The sequence below is a fragment of the Aythya marila genome (assembly GCF_965140915.1).
Source record: "Aythya marila genome assembly, chromosome: 3".
In the NCBI taxonomy this organism is placed as follows: domain Eukaryota; kingdom Metazoa; phylum Chordata; class Aves; order Anseriformes; family Anatidae; genus Aythya; species Aythya marila.
The window spans coordinates 87,377,209-87,403,043 of NC_139044.1; the positions used below are offsets into that span (position 1 = coordinate 87,377,209).

Genomic DNA, 25,835 nt, shown 5'->3' on the forward strand with positions numbered 1-25,835 from the left:
GTGGCCTACTGAAAGGCTGGGTAAGAGGCCCTTTTTTGAATAACATTGCCAGTCCTTTCCCTCTTAAGAATATATTCTCTGCCTTTGAAGCAATGTTAGTCTTTGTGCTGGGAAAACAAAAGGAATCAGAAACAACTCCAGTGATCTTTACATTGCACAGTAAATGGAGGTCTCTTACTGGAGGACACCTTTTAAGTAGTTCTTCCTGGCAAATGCTCTGGCAATGACTCTGAAACTCTTTCTTGCCTGCTACTGCATTTGCTGTTGAACACTGTAGCACTTGCGGTAACTGTTCGTAGTTATCCTACCTTCTTCAAGTGATTAAGCTATGAGACTTTTCTTTGCCCTGATTGCAGATCATGTGTAATAATGCTGTTTTAGTCATCTTTAGTCATCAAACCCATTTAAGCTTTCCCATTAGAAGCATAATACATTTTTTAATTACAAGAGAAAAAATTGATTCATTTCAATGCGTGATTTTTCATTCTTCTCTTTATAAAGGTTGTTTTTCCTTAGTAAAGAAGAATAAAAAAAAAAAAATGGACAAAATGTTACAGACAATATAATCAAGCCCAGAAACATATCAGTAATAGGGTTATGCCAGTATCAAGACTTTTTTATTCTCCGATATGTTTGAAGTGTGTTTTAACACACTTAGCACTGTTGACAATAGATTTTTCATAGATACATTCACCGTTTTATATATGGTGTCATGTTCATTTGTTATGAAATCATTTTTATTGTTACTTTACCTCTCTTCATAGCTACAGTGTGTATTTGTTTTAGAGGTTTGTTGGTTGGTTGGGAGTGCCAGTGCTGCCTTACAACAGGAGAATTACAGCTTTGGGGACATCTACTGATGTGTTTTTAAATAACTTCAACATTTCATTTACATTTTTGCTTTTAGTAAGACTTCCTCCTAATAAGTTTTAGCTTCAGAAAGGTGCAACCTGAACTTAGGTTTCAGACAGAAAGTCATCTCTGTTTGCACACAAAGGTTCTTGGGCAGTTTTAATGAGATCTGGTGCAAATTCTTGTAACATTCAGTTCTTATTTAATGAATTGAGTATACATAACAGGAGAGTATCAATGTAATTAACAAGGACATGAAATTAATAATTAACAAAGACATGAAATTGTTTATTTTGAAAGGGTAAGACTATATTCTTTCAAAGCTAACAAGTAGTTTATTATGATATGGTTGAATTGCTTTATGCTCATGTTATTGCCTTAAAATAGTAGAGCATATGAATCCAAACAACAATGAAAATATGGAGGCTTTGACCTTATCAAAAATACATTTCCCTCTCTTATTTTGTTATTGATAACATCAGTTTCAAATATCTAACAGGTGGAATTTTTCAAAGAGTTCTATAGAGAAATTTTGAATTTTAAAATCCTTGCTTTGATTTGGAATGAAAGGAAACATTGAAAATGAGTATTTTCTGAGAAAAGATATTTCTGAGTTTTTACAACCTCTAGCAAACTTGAAAATCACTGATTTTTTCTCATGGATTAGTTCATGTGTTTCTCTTTGGAAAAGAATCAATGGAACTGTAATAACTGTGGTCTATACCCTAGCTTTTTTTGTTAGAGATGTATTATAATTGAAATCTCTCATGATCGTTCATTTTTCCTTCTATGCATTGTTAGCCTGTTCTACAGAGCCATCTACTTAGTTCTCTGCCCAGGTCCAGTGGTCTTTTATCCATGTGTCATGAGATGATTCAAGTACTGGGATAATAAATCTAAATCAGAATATGTGACTTTCTGAACAGAGGAACATCAATCTCTCTCTCTCTCTTTTATATTTTTATTTTCATTTTTATTTTTATTTTTTAAATATGTTCTCCCCAACCTTAACATTTTGTAGCTAGTATTTGTATGATTACATTTCTGTGGATGGATTCACTTTCCTAGAGCAGAGACAAATTGAATATGCGCTTGCCTGCTACAGGGCAGCTATACCCTATGTTTTCTAATCAATGTTCATCCTCTTTCTACATTTCATTTATGGGAATATATTAGAAGAGAAAAATCTTAGGAAGAGCTTAATTGCTAGAAGCACTTACTAGACTCTCCTTTTGGATTCATGTAAGTGACCACAGTAAGTTTAGAAGCGAGCTTCATCTACTGTACACTGTCTGCTTTTATGTCTTTGGGAACTATTTCTGCCTGAAGAACATGTTCCTAGAGAACATTTTCCGAGGTCCTTATTCTGCAGAACTGTGTATAGCTTTCTTTCCCAGCTCTTTTCAGAGAAAAACACAAAATAGAATTGACAAAACAAGTTCTGCAGAAATTCATGAGTTTTGCAATCTTTCCAATGTGCTTAAAAATGAGAATAATGGGAAAAAAAAAAAAAAAAAAAAGATTACTTGTCACTCCAAATGAAAATGGTGTTTCTTTTCTACAGCATCAATTTTACTTTTAAGCCAAGATTTTTAAAGTGTTCAAACAAACAAAGAATGTTTTATGCCAGGTCAAATGCGGCATCTAATCTGATCCAAGACTTTTTCTGGACTTTCTGATTTGCCAGCTCTTTGTGGGTCAAGTCAAATTCTTTTATTTTCTCAAATAGACAATAAACAAATAGAAGTGAACCAGTTATTCACATAGCTTTACCTGAAAATGATCTTAAAATATAGAAAGTTTGATCATGAGAGCGAATTCCCTACAGTTCCAAATATGCTCTTTCCTGGCTATCGTCCCCAAAAGATTTGATTTTGCCTTCTCAGCCTGTTTTACTTCCCTTGTGTGTACTATTTGATAAAGCGCCAGCAAATGTACTTGTAGGAGATCAGCAATACACGAAAGATTATTTTCTTGCTGTGTTAGTTGGATTCTTAAGCTGCTTGTGGCTTTTTTGATGTTGAAGTAGATTTTATTCTACTGTCTGTCTGGGATATATCACTGCTACAGCCTGAGTGCCAGAAGTTATGTGCTCAGATGAGGCTAAAGCGTAATTATGATTGTAGGTATAAGGAGTTTTATCTGATGCTCTCCCTCTGGTTAGGCTTATTATTTCTGGAAGAAAATCTAACCAAATTCATTACTGATGTAGCAATATTTCACATACACTTAACATATCTGAAGGACTTTCATTTTAAGCATAAAACCCAAATACTAAGCGCTTTTCATTTGACAGGCCCCCAGATAAGTAGAGGGTACCAAGGAATCCAGTAGTGTTTGCTCAGATGCCAGCACTGAAGCCCTGGCTGGGTACAGCCTGACGCAGCGTGGCAGCTTTGTGCCAGCCTTGGGAGCAGAGCTTGGGAATTTCTGCAGTCCAGACAAGTCCATTAACTGCTGCTGATGCTCAGAAGCCCTCAGCTAATACTGCTTTCCTAAACAATTATTTACTTTGAGCTATTGCACTCTGTTGTATTTTTCTGAGAGAGCACTTAGGATGCAGTGATTAGGGGCTATGTTCTCTGCTCCCTTGTAAGGTGAGGCTCAGGGAGATGGATAAATGGAACTGACTGATTGCAGAACAATAATCTCCTGAGTTCCTCTGGCCTTTCTGAGAAGGAAGGAAGGAAAGGTTTACTTACCTCATTTACACTTCCCTCTTTAACCTTCCCATGTAATTGCAAATAGCTGAAATACATCAAAAGTCACAGGTGCTGGTGCAAGCAGCAGCTCAGGTATTAAGCTGAAGGAACATTACATTAGCTTTTTAGCCAATTAACATGGCTCTAGGGGGGACCATCTGGAATAAATCTGTGAAGCAAACAGTTCACAGAAACCCAGCAGGCAGCTCTAGAGATTGTTGTATTTGTACTGTACTTCATTAGAAAATAAACATCTATCTTCCATCTTGAGCACGAAGCAAAACAGTATTAAAGCAGACCTCTGATAGTTAATACAACTGTCTCTACTAAATGACACACTTGTAAGAATTGTGTGAATCACTGCAAGTAAAAGGTTGTAGAAACTCTAGTGACTGTAATTATTTGTTGGCACAGCCAAAACAACTCCTCATGACTCAATGTAGATTAATGCATTATTTTCTTATTTTGCGGTTGCAAAAGCCTGCTTTGATAACATTACTAATATCAGCTAGTGATTCAGTATGCAGAGAGGGAGCAAATCATGCAGCAGCAAACTGGAATAAACCAGTCAGCTTTAGCCTGCTTCTGGAACTTCATGCTTTGCTGTGTTTATATTTTTCTCCATTAGAGACCCACAGCAGGAGCCGTAAAATTCGTCATCACTAGATTTATTCCTGACAAGGGTTTGTTGAACACACAAGGCTATAGCATAGAAATGTTGGACCAAGCTACTAGAGCTTCGATGCTTCAAGGATTAACTATCCACCTTCCTTGGGATCCTCCTAAGGGACATTTCTGTGTTCAGAGGATGACAGAAGATGTAAAGTCAGAATTATTGAGATGGACAAACTCCATCTCTGAGGCCATGGCAGCAAGAAGTGCAGCAAAGTTTCATGCACCAAACCCCAAACAATGCAGCTCTGCTGATGGACACCACTACAAGGACTGGGGTATGGGCTAATGGAGCTCCCGAACCTCAACCTGGCCAAGGGAGCAAATTCAGGACTTCACAGAACTCTTCCTTGGTAAGGCTCCCAGGTGAGCCACAGCAAACCACAGGGAACGTGTTTATCATCCAGCTGAGGAATCAGCGGTAAGTGTACCAGCACAATCAACTAATATGCGGCTCAAGGGAAATACATATTTTCTGTCAGAACAAATGGCTTTTCTGCAACTAATTTGCATAAGCTTACAGGGAAACAGACTACTTGTCAAGAAAGCACCTTCTATCTGAAAATGGGTGTTTTCAGACAAAACAAATTTTCCTGTTTTCTATACCAGAAAACCTTAGCAATTAGTGTAATAATAATTGCAATAACATAATTAGTTACAGAGCATTCAAACAAACTTCCATCTGCAAAGCATTGTTCAACTATGCAAATAATGGAAGTAGGTATGAGTGCAGGATTAAATCTGATCACTTTTAGCTGGCTTAATGCCACTTGATCTTTTCTCCAGATAAATAAATAAATAAAAAGGCTAACATGGCTAGGAAGCAGAATACCATATTTAGCATGGTTCTCCCTAATTAGCCCTGCTAAGAAACAACATTATCAGATGGTGCAGAGCACCACACTTCTGCAGCTAGCCAGCTCCGGACGTTTAGTTCAGGTATCTGGATGCAGTAGCACATTGTGCTCTGGAGGCATACCACACACTGCAATTATGTTTATCAGACTGCTCACACTGTAATTCATTAGGAAGCTATTCTCGAAACTAGTTCTTTCAGTTATATACAGTGATGACAATTAAAATGTTGGCATTTGTCAACAGTTACTTCACCGCAGGCACTACCTAACAAGCCACAGTCTTCTGTGTACATGGAACTGAAATAACCATGGTAACTCTGGGTATACAGTGACATTTTAATGACCACTACCGCTTATCCTCAGGCCATCACTTGCAGAACTAAATGGCCCATCAAGAAGCAGATGAATAAAGTGGCATCTATACAATGCATGAAAAATGCTAAGCACTTTTAGGGATTAAAGACATTTATATCTACCTCAGAAGGGAAAAAAAGAGAGATAAACATAACACAAAGCATGTATTATGAAGAAATAATGAAACTACCACGTCCTACTGCAGCAACTGCCACTAAATGTCAGTATCCACCAATAGCTTGCACAAATTGGTATCTAAGATACCAAAATTATTTCCTATTTTAAGTATAAGTGCCTCTTACTACATACTGACTTTATAAATGGCAGCAGCAGTATCAAAGGCAGCAGTATCATGCTCAGTCACTGCCAAACTGCAGTAGAAAGACTATTAGTAACAAAACACAGCAATTCTCAAGTAAAAAGAAGATGCAATACAGTAGTTTATTAACACTTACAATCTTGACTTGTTTTTAAAGAAAAAGATCGTAGAATATTCTTTTTATTTTTTTTTTTCATCATCATGATAAAAAGCCTGGTTTGTTAAAGTATTCAAGAATTACATTATTCTCTCCATGGTGAGGAAGAGGATTTGAGTGTATATAATGTATCTGTAAAACTGTCTTGTACTTAGAAGTTTCACTTACCAAAATGAAGAGACAACCAGAGGCAAGTTTTGTGTGTTCAGGAATAGTGGAAAACACGGACAAAATCAAGCAACCAAACACAAGGAGAAAACTGAAAAAGAAAGAATATTAATAATTGTTAATATTTTTCAGAACCCTGACCTAGTATTTATATAAATCCTACTTCACCAACATTAATAGAAGATTGTCAATTAACAGTCTTTTTTAACAAAAGGGAATTCAGTTACTACTTAGCTCACTAAACACATTTGAACAGCCTCTTCATGATTCTAAAGACTTTTGTGCAGCACCAGTAGAGTTAATGTAAACAAACATAAGAATCAAGATTTTCTTGGTGAAATGACCAACATACACAGACACTACTTTTGGTTTCCTAGCCCTGTGCATTTATCCAGTCCAGCTACTCTTAGTGGCTCGAAAGAAAGATTGATAATGGGAGATTTCTCTCGTTAGTTTGAAGGATCTCCAACAGTGGATCACAGATGTCTGCTGTATATGATTATCTAAGAGCTAAGATACACATTGCATCTAACTGCTATGACATTTCAACAGAGTTCATGTACAAACTAACAGAATTTCAAAGGCAGCTGGGCTGTGGCATCACTGCCCTAGATGACTAGCTTCCATTCAGAGAACAAACTCTATCATACAATCACTGGAAGAAGTTAAAGCACAGGAGTGAGTCAAGAGGGTTTTACACAGGTGATCACAACTGGGAAAACATGACCACAGTTTTGAACTTGCACTCTTCATGGTACTGACAAATGCATGCAGGAGAAGCAAAGCACCAACACACTGCCAAATCTCTATACTGACACCCCATATCACTGTAGAAATTCTTGTGCCTGTTTCTTGCAGCATATAGCACACGTAGTGTTTACAGACATGAGCCTGAAGAACTGGTATTTTCCTGAAGCCTGTACCATGGATGACAAGGTCCTTTCCTACAGGACTGCTTTGCTGATAACAATGCCACTGTGCTGGTGAAAACTGTTTTCTATGAAATGGATCAGAAGGAAAGTTCACTTCACCCACAGTACCATGAACTGCATAAGTAGCACATTGGAAGTTACCATTCAGCGTGCAAAGAATGTAATGCATGTTCTATATCCTAAATTCTAGCATTTGCACTGTGTTTTGCAAGTAGTAATAACTGACTCTATCAACGTTTCACTACTTTCCTCATTAAAATACTTGTCAATCATTCTGGGCAATCAATCAACTAAAAAAAAGACAGGCCTTTGGCTTCTGTCTGAATTGCTGGGACTCTTGCTCTAACCCAGCAGGAATGTGTATTTCAATTAATACAGGGATATATCTGCAGGAAAGTATGAATGGCTCCTTCCTGATGCAAAAGGGACTGAAATCTCTTCCAGAAACATGAGAGAGAGACGGACAAACTGAAGTGAGGCTAGTGGAGAGCCATCAAGGTGGTCGGGGGCTCCAGCTCAAACACTCATGAGGGTCTGAGCGAAGCTGGGTTTTCCCAGCCTGAACAAGAGAAGACTAAGAACTCTGACTGTCAATTATCCAATTCTGGTTACAGAAAAGGCAGAGAGGACACAATTTGCGGGAAGGAAAATTATGATTAGTTATAAGGAAAGAAAAATTGCAATGAAGCTGGCTGAGCAGTGAACTAGTTGACCAACAAGGCAATATCTGTCCCTGGAGATTTTCAGAACTCAGCTGGGAAAGGCCTTGATATGACTTTGAAATTAGCTTTACATGACCTGAAGAAGCCCTTTCCAACCTAAATTATTCTTTGATTCTAACTACTGGATATAAACATTAATACATTATTGCATCTGCCCACATGTGCTTCAGGAGCTAAAATTGCTCTTCCCCTTATACTGACTTTCCATTATGCAGCAGTGCAGTAATATATGTAGTACATTAGACAAAAAATGTAAGTCAATTTCTTTGGAATTTCTCTTAGAAAATCTAACGTGCAATGCAATAACATGTTGGAGGCATATGCTGTAGCACATCACTTAACTGCAGGGAAGAAGTTCTGTTCTGAAAATCAAATCTGATAGGAGTTTGTGTATAAACTCTATCAAGAACTGTAAATAAAACGGTGGTTTCATGGTATGCAGGAGGGTAAAGCAGTCTCTGTCACACACCTTTGGCAAATCTATCTTCAAGACTAAAGGATAGACATCAGCAGATACTTGCTTAAAGGTTTCATGAAAGACCAATCCAATTCACAAATATCCACCTTGTGAGCAAGATTGTTTCCCTTTCCCTCACCTTTGTTTTTTAAGGAAATTCTCCCAGAACATTGCTGGTAGTTTCAGCTTCTGCAGTCTTCAGATACAAACCCCCTCTAATTACATCCCACTGGCATAGTCATAAATGTGGTTTCTTCTAGTTAAGGCTTGCACAGAGGGCAAAATAAAATTAAGAAGTGACTAAGAATTTACAATAAAAGGTTGTCATTTCCTTTTGCTGGATTTCTTTAGTCCTGAATCAGTTAAAATTACATTTTCTTGCATTCTTTGTTCTTACGTATAAAAATTTTCTCTTGTTTAGTTGTATTCCAGTAATACCAACTAAATTCGAGGCCCAGTTGTACTGGGTCTTGTCCAAACACACAATACAAGTTTTCACTTGGAAGAGATCTCTTGTAGCATAATTATAGAAAACAGATGCAGTAGGAAAAAGAAAGTTTGTTGTTCCCATATCACAGCTGGAGACCACGGCATGGAAAAGGTAAGGGACTTGCCTGAGGCTACATGGAAAGTCTTTGGCAAAACTGTGAGATAAACCTGGACCTTTTAAGACCCAGCCCAGTCCTGCAGTCACAAAACCATCCTCTATGAACCCAGTACATGTGATGAATTGCCACAGTTTCTAAGGACTGTGATTTAGAAGATTAGTGTTGGCAAAGTATTAATTCATGGTAAGAGTGGAAACATGAGTCAAGAGAGGGAACCAGTACAGTTAAGCAGTAATCACAAGTAAATATTCAGGAAAGCCAGGTGCACAGTTTAGATTAGCACCTGGTAGACAATAGTTCTGCAGATAATCCATGAAAAGCAGACACCATCCCCACAGCAGTACATAAGAACAGTCTTGGAAAGATATTTTTCCAAACCTCTATAACCTTTTGTTCTCATTTTTTCCAGAAGCTCTACAAAAAAAAAAAAAAAAAAAAAAAAAAAAAAAAAAAAGGAGCATTGTTATTAATTATTATTAAAGAACAAAAGGAAATTATTTGCATTTATCCACCCACACACTTGAATCTTGCCCCTCTATCCCTCATTCCTCCCTCCAACACTGAACACTTTTTTTCCTGCCATTCAGCATGTTATATCTAAAATTAGACTATAAGAACTTTGGGGTAGGGAAGAAACCCAGTCCTGTTAGCTTTGCAAAACTAAAAGCATACTTTTAGGTGCTGTAAAACGCAACTCTAGCAAAGAAAGCATCAAAAGATTAAGTGTTCTGGAACATTTTATGTAGTTTATTTGCCACTGACTTGCTTTCCTTCCTTCGAAGTAAACCAGTTGGGAGTAACCTTTCTACTTTCTACTGATTGCTCAGCCCATGGAAGGAAAGCTTCTCTGTTTCCACAGCAAGAGCTGAAGGCATGGAGGACACAGCAATGCCTTTCACCTGGCTGGACATCAACAAGGATCTGTCCAGTAAAAATAAAACCTGAAGGTTCAATGGCCTGCTGGTGAAAGCTTATCAGAAGTTGTACTTTTCTATCACAAACTCTTTTTCCATAGACAGATGAAGTGCAGAGGTTTGTATTAAGCCCTGGATTGTCAACTTATACCCCCCATAACAGAGGAAAAAGTATTTTCAAATGCCAGCATTGGAACTGTGTGCTGTGATACATGCTATACAAGGGGATGCTGCTGTAGGTACAGAGTGGTGCAAAGCAAAACACAAAGCAATTATATTTGGCCTCTAGTGGTTCAATCTGGATCATATATTTGTTCATGCTGAAAAAAACAGATGGTCTTTCCTCATGCATTTAGTATCAGACAGTAAAACATATGCCTTAGGCAGCAAGTTCCCATAAAATTATTCAAGCACTGCCACAGTCATGTATTTTATCAAAAGCAGCAGCTTCCATTTTGTTTCAGCAGTAATCAATTTTGATGCAGATCCTTTCATCTTCTTCCCTGGCTTCTGAAAGCATACACTAATTGGAGAAAAGCCAATTTATGAAAGATAATATAACTCAGAAGCTTTGATATTTATTCAATCCGCCTCTCATAAACTTTTCTTACTGGTTAATTAGGAACTACCAATTCTCCATTTATTTAATTTTCAACAGAGTTTTACTATAGTTTGTGATTTAAGGGATGTTCATATGGCAGAGGATGTTCAGCTTAAAAAATTGTTAAAACATTACTCAGGGAACATTGTAAGCATAAAAAATATACTCAGTGAAGATCTTTAAAAGCTATTTTGCTACATTATTTACTGCTAGAATTAAAATAATCAAAAGTTAAACATCTGCAAACAGTTTTATGACCTCTTCTGCAAATAATAAAAGTGTATCACTGTTGAAGTGACATAATTAAGCAATTAGACCACCAGAGTTATGTTCCAGTATTATTTGAGGTGTAATTTAATGCCCATAAAAACAAGGATATTCAGGATTATGGCCAAAACTTGTTTGTAAACCACTGTCAGTGCCATTGTCCTGGATTTTGTATGGAAGGTGAAAAATATTTGAAAGCTTTTTCTAACCTTAACTGTAACCAACAAGTAGCTCTTACTTTTCACCCAGGTACAAAGTCAGAATTAAGGCAATTACTTGCAAATTTACAGAAAGTTGTTTATATTCACAAGGTTTGAGTTTACAAAGGACCTAACAGAGCTACCCCCAAATCAGTAATTCCTTCTGATAGCTAGCAGCCAGGAGTTTTCTTAGCACCAAGTACCCAAGTATGACCTTTAAATGACTTTCTTTTTTTTTTTTTTTTTTTTTTTTTTTAATAATTCTTGAATGTGTAGAACACATGTGAGACATTAGATAAGTAAATGTCCTGAAGATTATCCTGGATGTATAGCACCTGTTGGAGGTTCAGATAAATGGATGCAATACCCAGGGAAAACCCAAGAAAGAAAGGAAAAAAACAAACTGTTGTTTATGGCACTGTTTTACTTCCTTTGGGGCTATTAGTTTTGGTGAACAGCTCTCAAAAAAGCATAGTGGCAGATATCTGGTAAGTGGGCTGCTCTGTACAAGATCCCTGTCTTGGCTTGATACAGTTGGCACTCTCCCTTGGTCTGTGAGACAGGCAAACTTCATGGCTTCAGTGTGACATGGAGCTGACAGGGACAGAGAAAGAGCATCTGGTGGTCTACTAAGGTTACAGTTATATACACTCACACAGTTTGCAATGCACTAAATTCCCATACAGGTAAAGATATGCATCTGTTAGACTGCTGTACCATCCTTGAGCAAACATGCATGCTTAAGATAGGAAGGCAGGCAGAAAACTGACAGTTCCTGTGAGCCTTGGTGCCCTTCCTCGTATCTCTGAGCAGTCAGTTTTGGAGGTGGGTGGAAATAATCTCTCCAGTGGGATGCCAAAAGACAAACACTGGAGCATTTTCCTAGCTTCAGGAAGAACTGAAAGTGAAAACGTCAGCTAGTGCAGGCTTGAGGAGGATATTTACGCAGGTCCTGTAGTATCTCCCTTAAAAAGTAATCTTTTCAACATTTCTATAAAACAGATAATGCTCTGCTGACATGGTGGAAAAGAATACAGTTTAACAGTTTTGATAGTGCAAGCCATGTGGATTAAATTTTCCATCATTTATAGTTTCAATGTGACTTGTTTATGCAGGAAAATGAGATATGACAAAGGTTATTACAATTTGTTAAAAATGTTTGACAAAAGCCGAATGGAGAATAAGCGCTCTCCCATAGAAGAGAGCTCATAAATTTCTCTTGTAAGCTTTCTTTAAAATGACTTGCTCTTCAACCTTTTCTTCAAGTGGAAGAGTGTAACACCTTAAGGGCTTGATACTGTGCTGTCTTCTACCCCGAAGCCAACATAGCAACCCTGTCTATGGAGAGTTGCAGTATAAAGATCTCACTGTTTTAAAATGCGGAAATACATTGGATGGAAAACTTTTTTTTTTTTTTTTTTTTTTTGAGATTAAAAAATACAGTTGCAGCAAATTCATCTTATTATATATTCTGATCTTGCTTTTTCCAGAATTACAGAAATCTGAGCAATGACAATTTCATGTCCCTTTTTTTTTTAAGAACTGAACTTGCTGCTGTAGCAACTGCTTTGTTCACCTAAATTGACCTTTTTTGTTATATTTTAAGTAGAAAATGAACTATCAGTGCCATCTAAGTGATTGTATTTGGCTTACATTGACAAAGAAGTGAAAAGGCTAAAAATGGAGATGTAATTAAAAGCAAGCAAATGAAATATCTCAAATTCCTATGGGACACCAATCAAACTGTCATTAAGTGCACATTGGATAATCTATTTCATCACATACAAAACGCAAAACACCAAGGTACATTTCTCCAGGAATCAATAAAGCAGGCATCATTCCTCCCTGAGCATGCACATCAGCTTAAAACAAAACAAAGGATTTGAAGAGCTTAATGCTCTGAGATACTTATGACAGAGACATTATCTAAGAGGTAAATTTTTCCATTGGCTTCAACGGAACATGTTTTTGAGACAAAAAATACAAATAATTTGAATCAATCCACATGGCTTAATTTGAAACTGCTGTCCCATTTTCTACCTTTCTACCTTCCCTTGGAAGCATGTGTTCTTCTTACAGATTTAAACTACTTTAAAGACTGGGGGGTGTGATACTGATTTTCATCCCAGAATTCTTGTTTGCATGTACAATTGCCTCAATTCAATAGAAAATAACAAAACTCTATTTCTGTCACACTCAAAGAGTAGGTCTTTCTGTGGACCAAAATTTTCAAATGGGAATGCTTCATTTACTGAACAAGATCTGTACTTAGACAACTCAGTAGGTATTTTTAGTTTTGTTTTGAATTAAGTATCCTTAAAGCCCAGTGACAAGACTGGTAGCTCACCTAGGAATCTTTGCTTCACCACAAGTATTTTCCAAGAAAATTAAATTAAAATAGTAATCGAAAGTATACAGTATTTAGTACTGAGCAATTAGATTTTTTAGTTTATTTATTTATTTATTTATTTTTACAACAAATACAAAAATAAGGTTTATTAGTATGAAGTATAGACAATACAATTACAGTAGGAATATGAAGAGTTGAAATTCACCACATAATCCATTCTACAAAATAAATTTTCCCTTGCAATCTAGTCTAACTTTGTCCACCACCTATAGTAAGGGGAAATTCTCAAATAACCTTTTTCTATAAAAGTGTTTACTAACAGACTGTGCTTTGGCCTCCTGCTACCCACAGAAAAATTCTTAATGTAATGTGTAAGAAAAGTGTGCTAGTAATCACCAGTGTAATCATCTTCAAAATCAGCTTTTCAGCTCCTCAGATTTTAAGGTAGCAACTTTGTCACTACCACGTTTGTGTTTTTGAAGAGAGAAAATCATCAGAGAAGACAAGCTGCTACACTGCACTGTATTTTTGTATGCCCCAAGTAAGAGCCTCTTTGCTCTATGCTGGGAGTGCAGTTCTGGCTCCATGAAAGCTAAGGCATGATTGATTGTAATGGGGCCAGACACCACTCACCCTCATTATCTAATCGTCCATCAGTGGCCAACAGTGCCACGAATTTGGTGGCTAAAACTGAGTAGAAACCACACTGAGTTGGAAAAAAAAGACTGCCTAACATAGTCTCTGGAGTTAATCCCTCTCAGTGTGACTCAGCTAGACCCCTTGTAAATCATGCCGTGCCGGGGAATGGCACTGTTACTCTTGTTGGCTCCTGATTGTCTACATCATTAAATTGTGAGGACTTCCACCAGCCTTCTTTTGGCCTGGGTCAACTCTTTCCTAAGCAACTGCTGGGTATGCTTTGGGAGTTAGAATATATCTGGACAAAACTGTTCTCTGGACCATCTTTTACTATCGGCAGGATATATCTAGATGTCAAATTACTGTGTTGAAAAGTCATTGAAAAACTTAAGTCCTTACCCAAACACTATCAAATCAACATATTAAAAATACGAGTTGTGATATTATGATCGATGTAAATACTTGATTATTGGTTTGCATCTTAACTAAAGGTAAAGACAAGGAGGCAAAGTCTATTGAAAATGTTACCATGCAAATGTGGGTGTCTTCTTGGCATATTTTAGTAGAATGCTTGCAGATAATCTAATTGTAAGATTTAGGATTAAGAAAATTAGCCCATCATGACTTTGGTAGGTTGATATTGTAGGCAAAGCCCATAGATCAATGGTGTGTTTTACATAAAATATTCCAACCTATTGAAGAACTCATGAATATAAACCAATCTCATCATTTCTCCCATTTTTATCCACTAGTATATTATATAACATCAATTTTGCTTTGATTATTAATTTGTTTTTCTGTGCTATATGGTCAGCAACATCAAAAATTAAAGGAGTTCTTCAGAGGAAAGAACTCGTACTGGAGTACAAGTATAAGTAACTCCATCATATCCCTCAATAAGGCCCGTTAGTAACCATTGGTTACCTCTACAATTTTTGCTATTTCAAATGTGAACAAAGTAGTACCACAGATCCTCCAACAACAGCTTTCCAGACTTGAAGATAATAGAATTATTTGGGCAGCAGCTTTCACTTTTATTATATAGATGACAAGTTTATGGGATATTTACAAATGCATTAAACAGGGCAGATCATTAAACAGGGCAGAATTCATCAAGAATAAGCAGCTTTGAAAATTTCTTCCATGTACCAGATCTATGTCTTTCTGTAACTTAATTTACTGCCATTAACTAATGACTGGAGGTTTTGTCTTTACTGAAACCTTGCATTTGACTTCAGTGGACATATGGCTTGTGTTTGGAATTCAGAGCTGACTCATTGATATCACCTTTGCAAAGAAAAAACTGTTAATTTCCTAAAGTTCCTTCCTTGTAGTAAACCAGGACATAAATGGATCATGGAATATTTTTCCAACAGAATGCTTTGTTAATACTAAACTTACTTCTAAAAATCAATCATTGCACTTCTGCTCAAGGGTGTTCAGTTGTATACCCCTCCAATAGTCTTGTCTTCCTTAATCTAAATAAGTCCTCTGCTTTCTGGAATCTGAAGTGCACTTTCTTTTAGTCAGGCAGCTATACTCACAGAATAGGACCTGATAGCAGAAGCATTTCAGATCGCAAAAGATGAAGAATTCCATCTTGGAGAGTTCAAACAATGATGAGACTTTCCTGGTTTTATTGCATTTACCTCCTTCCTCCATAGGGTGCTAAGTTCGTATATATATGACACTAACATGAAAGCAGCACAAAGTCTCAAATTTTCGTGAATGAGGGTGCTACCTGTTTTTCTGTATGCTTGAATTTCCTTAATGTCTAAGAGCAAAGAGCAGATATGTGCTTTGTCAAGCACTGGACCTTGCAGAGGTGGGTGCAGCTCGTGGTTTTATATCACACACTGCCTTGAGAACAGACCAGCTCTCACAGTGGCCTAAAGCAAGATGCAACACACTTTTCAAAATGAGGCTTTATTCTGTCTACCTCCAGTCAAAGCCCAATAATGTGACTCATTTTCCTCTATTTTTCAGAGACTTTTATCTCATAATCACTGCAATTGGAAAGAGGGTTACATAATTTCTTCTGTGCATCAAACATGATATTCTGAAGTGCCTGCAGCATACCACAAAGTGCACCAGCAGCAACTGCGCAGCAGTGTGGGACTGAAGCATCCTTTGTGCCTTCAGCAGAGGCTGCATGTTGTGTGATGTTTGTGGGGAAGTCGGCTGCTGCTCACATGTCTGGCTTCTTTGTGCCAATGGTGTGCTTATACATGGCTTCGGCAACAATAATATTTCTGTTCCAATAATGAGTTATTTTATAAAATGCTGAGTTATGAGGGTTCTGAAACCACTATTATGCTTATGCAGAATGTCAAATACACAAAGTGTTTTTAACCTATTTTCCATATGGGGAAGAACTTGCCCTTTGAACTTAAACACATTAAAACTGCTTCTTGAAACAACACATGAAGGTGTTTTTACTTTCCAACATTTTAAGTGGTTTGCAGTCTTTGCCAAAATTATCATGCTCAGAAATTAGTGTGAAGCAAGTCTGCATTTTTAAGAGGGATTACAGGCACAGGGATAACTTTGTATGGATTTTACTTTAGCAGATCAGTTTCCTGTCTTTTCACTGATGCTGATCCTGCAAACCCTTAATCATGTGCATGGTTTAATCAGTGATGACTGTGTGTACATGCTTCCAGGCACTAACCATATGCTACAAGCTTGGTGAAGAAGCCCTGGAGATTCTTTCATTAACCCAACCATTAAAGTCAGTTTTCTGGAGCTTCAATATACAAAGTGCTGTCCTTTACTAGCTGTATGGAACATTCTAGTAAATGGATACTCTTGCAATTTCCTGGTGTGAATTTCTATATGTAAGACACATGTCAGGATCAGACTGTAAAGCAGGATACAAGGGACACCCTTGTGCTGTCACAGGGGACTTTTGGTCTTAGTAAATCTGCTAATCAGGAGGCTGGCTGAGGTGACCTGACCTTGTCTCCTTTCAGAAAGGCAGAACATGGTGTCACATTTAGAAATGGACAAGAGTAAGTACAAACTCCCTTTGGAGAAGGTCACAAAATACATGAAAAGAGAAAGGTTCAGCTATCGAAATTTGTATTTTACAGATAAATATATACAACATTGTTGGCTCACCCTGAATCCCCCCTTTCACTTGTCAAATTTCCTGAACAAATAGGAGACAGGCAGAAACACATCTCTGCTGGAAGAAGAAAAATATTACGAGAACAAGACGGTGAGAACGATTCCTGGCTGTGCGAGTGCCAAGGGGCCATCTCTCTGCTGTGCTTCTGTGACTCCCACCACCAGCATCTTACAGTCCTCAGTGCAGTCAATCCAGAAAACTCCATCAAGAGACATGGTAGTGATGTTTCCCCATATTAACCATAAGTAGTAGAGATATGTGACATTTTGACCTCTTAGAATTCATTTACTTTCACGTTAAAAACAAGCTAGACACCAAAGGGTTTTTGCAAATTCTGAGTCTATCTGAATCTAAAAATGCTTGACCATTTTAAAATGCTGACTCAAGTGGAGTTTGTGAGAGTAGAGATTGGCTCCTAAGTTTTCCTGCAATTTCCTTGGCTAGGAGTGGCTTAAAATATGTATGGGACCCAAACAGAGCACTCACACAGCCAGGAATCAGTCTCAGTTGAGATACACCAGCTGACTGCACCTCCTTGTAGTGAGAGCACTATTTTTCTACTTCCAGCAGAGATGCATGTCTGACTGTCTCCTAATTGCTCAGGAAACTTGACAAGCAAAAGAGTGGATTCAGGGTGAGCCAACAATGTAGTGTATATTTATCTGTAAAAAAAAAAAAACAAGTTCTTCTTGCTGAACCTTTTTTTTTTTTTTTTTTTTTTTTTCCATATATTTTGTGACCTCCTATATACATTTATTTATGTAGATTTAAAGAATAAATTCTGAGAAAATGTAGGCATCTCAATTTAACTGAAAAATCATATAACAGTATCCATCCAGCAATATGAGATGAAAAAGTAACCCAATCAACTGATATATCAAAGCAGCAGATACCCCCTTCAACCTAATAAGATCATTTAGTCAAATCTTCCCATAAAGCTGTATGAAATAAATTGTTTTGCCATATGCCTAGAGCCTCACCAAGCTCAAATAATCAAGGCAAATAAGTATCCAAGGAGGAGTTGTCTGTTGAAATGATCATATTCATCTCTAGCTAAGATAAAGTTACACTTTTTTTTTTTTAAGAAGGGAAATCCTAAAATGCAGACATGTTGGTTGGAAGGAATCTTCAGCCATTATCTTGTCCAACTCCCTGCTGAAAGTAGGTTCAATTACATCCATTTGCTCAAGGCTGTGCATTCCAGTTGTGAACATCTGCAAGAATGAAACCTCCACAGCCTCTCTGGGCATCCTGCTATACTGCCTGACGGTCCTCATGTTTTTTTCCTAATATTTAGTTGGAATATCCACCTAAGAAACATAGAGTATCATGTTACTTTACTCCTCAAAGTATAATAACCTAATTTCACATTGTTCTTCAGATTGTTAAACTGCATCACACAATCTACTAGATGAAGAATGAGTGGGCTTGATGGGCTGGATGACTGGGTGGGAGTCTTAGTCTGCATTTTAGTAGTCCTGGTTCTAATCTCCTATAGCTATCACGTACTTACCCCCATGACCTCAGTTTGTACACTTTGGTTGAAAGTCTGTAAATATAACATTGAATTACTGAGGTCAGATAGCAAGGCCTATCAACCTATAATAATTTCACATCTCCCTGTAGTATGTTCACTATCCAGATTACTATTCTTGGTTCTCTTTGCTTTTATTTTGCCTGTTATTTTTCCTACAACACAGGCAAGAACAAAGCTAAAATACTGCTTTTTATACCATAATGAAGGGCTTGTTTTACTTTGTATGGAACTCAACTTATTTGTTCATTTGCTCTATTTAGTTTGTCAGAGGGTCTTATTTTAATCTACTGAGAATGTAGAAAGCCCACCAAAACTGGGGCTTTGAAGTGAAAAAACAGGATACATGTCATGGCATATTTATTATATAAGAGATTATCTCCTATCCAGCACTAAAAGATTTTCCAGTTATTAACCGGTATTTTCAAATGCAGAAGCCCAAGTAGCTATTTTGAGGGGCAGGCATACTCAGGAGTCCCAGCATGCCTTCTGAAGCTCCATACTCATGCACAGATTCAGATGTCCAGTAGTAAAGCACTTCCATTTGGAAATGTATTTATCAACTCTTCTCCAAGCCATGTTCTGATTTGCCCAAATGTGTTTCTTCTAGCTGAAGAATGTCACACACCGGACTCACCTATCTTATTAGCTTTTTTGGATTTAGATGAAGAAAGGGAATTCATAATGAGGTATCTACAGGATGTATTTGAAACACAAAGAGGCCTCTTCAGTCAGTGTGCTGCTATGCACATGTACCCAGCAGTGACTCTAGTTCTTTTGTAAGGACTTAGACAGAGAAAATTACTTTTGTATGTATATTATTCATGGATATTCATGTATCTTAGAGCTGATAACTGTCAATGACCATGAGATAACTTAGAGATAACTGGCTTCTGGATGGTAGTGGCCATACCACACTTCAGGAAACTGAATTTTGACCCCCAGTGTGTTTATAGGAAGTAAAAAGCAGACACCTAAGAAAACTTTCTCAGTCCTGTTTTAGATGTCTGCCTCGCATCCATCTAATGTTTCATCTCTAGCTGTTGTCCTTTACTTCACAGCAAAGAGGAGGAGGAGACTGAAAGTATTTAGATGTTTTTGCTTCGTGGGCAAAAAAGAAAAGACTCTAAACCCTCTCACTCCTTTGCTGTCAGCTGAAGCATTTATGCCTGGGTTTCACTTCTAACCACCTCTCTGAGGAAATGACAGCATTATCAAAGCTTCTTCTGAAAAATTCAATTTCATAATAGCAGGAAAAGAATAAAATAAGAATGTCTTTAAACAGAAAATGCTTATAAAGAGTGAAGGTAAAATGACAATTCTGATTTGTTCATGTATTTTCAGTTTGGCATTCTTATTACAGTCTGTTGCCTGTTGCCTCAGGAAGCCTTCAGCTGGTTGAATGAGCATCAGTACAGATAACAGTTAAATGAAACACCACAAACATTCTTTAGACAATATTATTTTTTCAGAATTAAAAAAAAAATAAAAATTGAACATAATAATGAAAGTCCATGCAAGTCTGCTTTGTCATGGAACAAATTTTGCAGTTAAGTACTCTGCCATTCACTTTATGAATGATCAGAGTGGACATGACCAAAGCCTACCCTGCCTTTGCAGCAATGGCTAGTAGTGGATGCTAAGGGAAAACCCTGAGGAGGAGGCAAGCTGGTACCTGACCAGCAGGCTCAGGGGCTTCCTGAACCACAGGTTGTGTATCTGGACAGACTCTGCTGCCATCAGGTAGCTTAATCACAGCTCTGGAGTCCACGTGTATTTTTAGCATGTGTACACAAACCATAAATGATTTACAAAGTTTAAGTATGTGTTGTATGTAGCTATATCTTTTCATTTGTTTGCAGAAACCTGTTGTTTAATAATCACCTTGATGCCACATCTGTGTGATACGGTAAGAAGCAGCTAATCCCTATCACTGTTCATCTGCTCTGTTCACATCTTAACTTTATAAATACTTCTATGCGAGTAGAAGAATAAACTCTTTCACAGGAACTAGGGAAGACAGAGGCAGAAGTGAACTCTAATTTCTGAACTCTAATCCAGTGACCACAGAACCCAGCTCATGTCAGGCCAAGCAGGCTGGCAGCATTAATGATTTTCATGACTCACGAGGGGGTGATGTGTCTGCAATAATCTCCGGCTGTCTGCTCCTGTAGCTTAATGACCAGTTTTGTTGATTGGAGACAGTTTATACTATGAGGCTGAGCTAGTCCAATTCTTTAACTAATAGATAGCACCTAATATTTACCCTTCAACCCAACACGGACCATAACAAAGGGACCCTACTGATTGAAAATGTATTTGCAACATGCCTGGTAAGATCAGTTTGACAGGACAAAGTATTTTTAAAATTGCTGTTTTTCTTATTATTCCTGTTACTCAGTAAGTCTCCAACTGGATGTATGGAGAAAAATAACGGCAAAAACACAATCTTGGCAAAGGCATTGCAAAATATTCATGGGAAAAAAAAAAAAAAAAGTTGCTGCATTAGTAATATATTGTGAAATTTTTCCATGATATAGAAAATGGTAATACAACCTGAGTCTTGTAACAGACGTGCATCAAATGTCTTCAGCTCTTTAGTTTCTGGAAAAGTCAAGCTGCTGCTACCAGCTTTAGTGACTCCTGCTCTCATTGGGGTCAACACAAACTTCTCTTGCATGTAAGACTGAGGTTGGACCATAGGTAATTACTGCACAAATGCAAACAGCTTGCTTTTAAAAAATTCTTCTGTGCATGTTGAATGTATGTGATAGATTTAAACAACATCATAAATGTAAACTGTACTTGAGAAAACTGTAACCATGCAGCTGGTAGAGTCCATAAAGATAAAAGAAATGTTTCCATAACATTTAATTTCAAGTTGACATTTATATAACAAAACCATGGTAAAGCTATGTTTAGCTAAAGTTGTTTGCATATTTTGCATCAGCATCACCAAAAGCTCTCTCTCTCATTTATATAGTCACCACATTTTGGTAACCACATTTATATAGCAGAGGCAATAGCTACCGCAAAAGGAAAACTGAAAACCAGAGAGTTTGTAACATTTGGATAAACAAGCCATCAGTTCTGGTATTGCAACTCGTCAGCAACTGTATGTGTTCACTTTTGACTGAAGCAAATGCCCTGTTTTCAGTAACTGAGATACACAGCATAGTTCATACCAAGTTCTTGAACATTTAACTGTGAAAATGCCCTAATCAGTATGATTTAGTTTCTCAGACAGAAACACTCAATTTTTCTTTCATCTCTTTCATCTCTAAGTGTCACAGGAAATAGCCAACCTTTTAGGCTCACACAACTTCATTCTTCTGAGTTCTTTTCCTTGTCAAGCACAAGGCCATAGAAATGTTTTCTCAGTCTCATTGGTTTAGTGAAGAAAGAGGCTTAAAATAAGCAGACCCATTCCTGACTGCCACTGCAATACACAAAAATTTCATGTTAAATTTTTCCCAGATTAAAATTGCTAAGGGATGCAGAAACATGAGTTACACAGTTTTAGGGTGACATCCAATCCTTATTGGAATGAATAAGGGTTTTGCCATTGACATTAATGTGGCCAAGATCTCCTGAAATGTAATCAACCCCTTTTTGTAACAAATGTGGCATTTGAGAAACATGTGCAGTAATCCATAGCAAAGATGGCCTTCACTAAACTTAAAGGTGTAAAGACATGGTGAGACCACTGCATATGTCTGCTTGCCAAGGTTAGCTTTAAACTAGCTATAAGGAGTTTCTGACAAAGTGCAGCCAAAGCAGCACAGAGGTTAGCTCAGGCTAGCTGCCCAATAATTTACCCAGCCCTCCAGACAGGCTGAGTAGTTCATGCTTGAGCTCTAGCCTGGCACAATTACACTACTATCATTACCCAGGCTGACTGCATAGAAACTAGCTCATGAGTGTCCACAAAAGCTCCTGCTGACTTCATCAGAGATTTTTCAAGCATAAGAAAACAATTTCCAATACTAAACAATATCCAAAATAAATTTCTCAAAGAGTCCATTGCAGAAATCACACCTACACTTCATCAGCACACCTACAATGAAATTTTCCATAGACCTAGGGAATTTTGGGTTTAAAATAATGACAGAATGTTTTTAATAAGTGCTATGGAAATGTCAATGAAATGGGAATTCAAGAAAGGTAGTGCATCATGATAAGTAAAGCAAAGGGTTTATAGTGAGTATCAGTTAGGTTACATGATATCAGTAGACTGCCAAAATATTGAGATATTTTTCACTACTGTTTGTCTTTGCAAGACTATAAATATAAATTAATCCAAAAGAAATGAAAGACTATACAACACACGTCTTCAGGCTCAATGAGTAAATGTCTCAGGAAGAGGCTGAGGACAGTGTTTAAGCCAGCACTTCCAAATGTCTCCCACTTCTGTTAGCATCCCAGCTACATTGCAGGCAGCAGTAAATACAGGATAGCACTAACCAGCTCTGTTTATGAAGGGAAGTTACTTAGTACAGCTTACAGCCTCTTCTGAGAAACCTCTAGTGTTTGAAATAATAAGTATTGTTGTACATGAGGGCCAAGAATGCAAGACAGACCTTGAAGTTCTCCCGTGCAGAAGATGAACGTTCTGCATGGCAACCCTGCAGAACCAGGTCTAAAATCAAGAAACAGCTTCCTGTTGTGATGGCTGTAAAAATGCTAAGACCCTAAGGGAACATTTTCCGAGGGTGTTTAGCTACAAAAGATGCAAATATGTACTTAGAGAGTTTTTTGTTTGTTTATTTGTTTATTTTCAGAAAGTTCCCAGTTTTTGCACCTTCTGTGGTCTTCCTTCAAACTCTAACCCAAGTTACTTGATAACATTTTTTTTTTCCTGAAAGATATTTAGATGTTTTAAAATTATGAAAAGCAATATGACTACAGTTAAATAAGTATTCACTTGAAAACTATCCCAGAAAATAATGTGTGATATAAGTAGTGATGATTGATTCTGGTTAAAACTTAGAGACTGTGACTCCTAAGAAGAACGACTGAAGAGAAGAGCACAGCTTAAAGTATCCTATTGCTAAAATATGCATTTCACAGTATTAAATCAAAGAAAAGAAGCCAGGCTTCAAATGGTAAATGGAGGTAAGCTGTGGCTCCCTGAGTGTGTCTGAAAAGTGTTGCACATGTAGGCGGCACAGTCTCAGATGGAGTATCACAGGCCTTGATATGACATAAACATCCAATAACAGTCCTATGATATTTCAGGACACCAAATCTATGTTTTCTCTGGTTCATTTTCTATCTTGCATGCTCCCATCCAAGCTATTAAGGGTGTGGGTGAGGGACTATTGGTTTAACATGCCAGACCCTGGGGAGGAGCTCTCAGGGAGGAGATACTCAATGCTGCTGAGCTGCAGGTGGTGTGCAGGGAATAGTGTTATGGTTACTGAGCCCTGTGTGGGCTGTCAGAAAAAAAAAGTTTCATTTTTCACTTTAAAAACTTTGACAAATCAAAATACAGAAAGTCTCTAGGCCAGCTTCTTGTTAAGACAGTCTTGAAAACAAACTGAAAGAAACTAAAGGTAATATATTACGTAGGATAGCACTGGCAAGAATAATGGTATTGATTTTTGGTATAAGAAAAGGTGCATTTAAGTATACATAAAAAAAAAAAAATCAGTAAATGACTGCTGAGCTTCTTCAAATGTTGCAAGTGATAATAATATGCTTTTACATATCACACATCCACAGAACATATTTAACAGTAAGAAAAAAAGACATGGTTTTAGTCCCAAAGACAACAACAAGATGAGAATGAAAGGTTCACGATGGGAAGATTGTAAAGACAGTGAGACTGAATGCAGTGAGATCCTGCAGTGAGAAACTTTCTGGGAGCATGGTTGGGTGCTAATCATAGCTTTTCACTGGGATGTGCAAATGTAACTATTCCTGTCAGGAGGCCAGGAGAGGAAACTTAAAGATTACATGACAGCAGGAACACTCACCAGTGGCCCACAGCAAAGAGATCATCAATCTAGATATAAATAATCAAGTGTAACTGAGTAACAGGAAAAAAAAGTTCAAATCAATGACTGTTTTTATTTTGTTCTTTGTCACATATTTAGTTATTTTATTTTGTTCTAAGAAAATAAATTTAAGACAAGTGGTCTGTTACAGATTGGTACTCTTCCATGTGCAAAGAACTCAGCTGTTTGGATTGTGTTTCTATGTACTGCTGGTGTATCTAGTGGATATATAATGTTGAAATTATTTGAAAAAGCCCCACAGAATACGTAAAAGCTTTTTCTGAACTTCAGAACAAAAGCAAAATAGCTTTAAATGACTTGAAAGTTATTTAAAAAAAAAAAAAAAAAGAGAGATGAGATAGATTGTGGAACAATAGCCTGTTAAAATAACCTAGTCTAATTTTTATAGCTACTCGAGTGCTCAAAACATAGCCAAATTTCCATGATGCTACTGACTTAATGCCTTTGAAGACTCATGCCAAAAGACTTCTCATATCTGAACAAAGAAAACAAAAGCGGATCTTTTCCATGAGTTAAATACAAATCCTAAGTTAACAGGATCCAGATAAAAAGGTAATAACAACTGACAAGATTAATAAACTACAGGAGCACACACACTGCATTGGCAGCAGGTTTCCATCAGCTTGAATCCTCAGGCTTGCCCTTCACTTTTAAGCTCCATATAGTTGTATTAAACAGATGTCAGATGCAATTTTACTGCACTAGTGGAGCCAAGCATCCAAGCTATCCTTTGTGCTAAGCCATTTTGAAAAGATGGTACTTTTTATTAGAAAACATTTTGTGGTACAGCTGTTGGTTTAGATGCAGGTCAACAAAAATAGTCACTGGTCAAAAATGACTTCCTTCATCCACCAAGGTGATGATATGAGCCTTTTAAAAACTAACATCCAATGGTGTGTGAGAAAGTGTTTGGAAAAATATATCTGGAAAACCTAAAGAATGTGATGAGATGGGAATTCAACTACTATAACACGCTTCCTATGCTGCCATTAAAAAAAAAAACAACAAACAAAACAGCAAAAGCCACCACCACAAAGAACACAAAAAGATATGGAACAAATATAGTATCTTGTATTTACTAACTCTGAGAAATTATTCTCAGTGACTTGTGGTGTTTTCTATAGCAGATACATAATCAGCCCTGCAGAGAGTAGTCTGACAACTACCACTTCCTATGAAATCCTTCCCCCCAGCCATGCACAAGTTAATGTGTGCCTCGGACACCCCGTTTCTCATTTGCCTTGCCAATCTCAGATAGCCTTGCTTATTAGCCATGTCATTTGCAAATGGCATTCTTCACTGTAAGTTATATTTTATGTATTACAATAAAGATTGTAGATATATATTTAGAGCTCTTTCCTTTACTGAAATGAGAGACAA

The 25,835-nt window shown here is 37.3% G+C and overlaps 1 protein-coding gene across 2 annotated transcripts in view; it reads right to left on the reverse strand.

The window, feature by feature from the left end:
* Window positions 1-25,835, reverse strand: part of KCNQ5 (potassium voltage-gated channel subfamily Q member 5) — a 291,673-nt gene that overhangs the window by 81,701 nt on the left and 184,137 nt on the right. For both annotated transcript variants that reach the window (XM_082758048.1, XM_082758047.1), the window contains exon 2: window positions 6,082-6,172. In XM_082758048.1, the coding sequence (XP_082614174.1) occupies window positions 6,082-6,172 (91 nt within the window). The remainder of the gene's footprint in view (window positions 1-6,081; window positions 6,173-25,835) is intronic.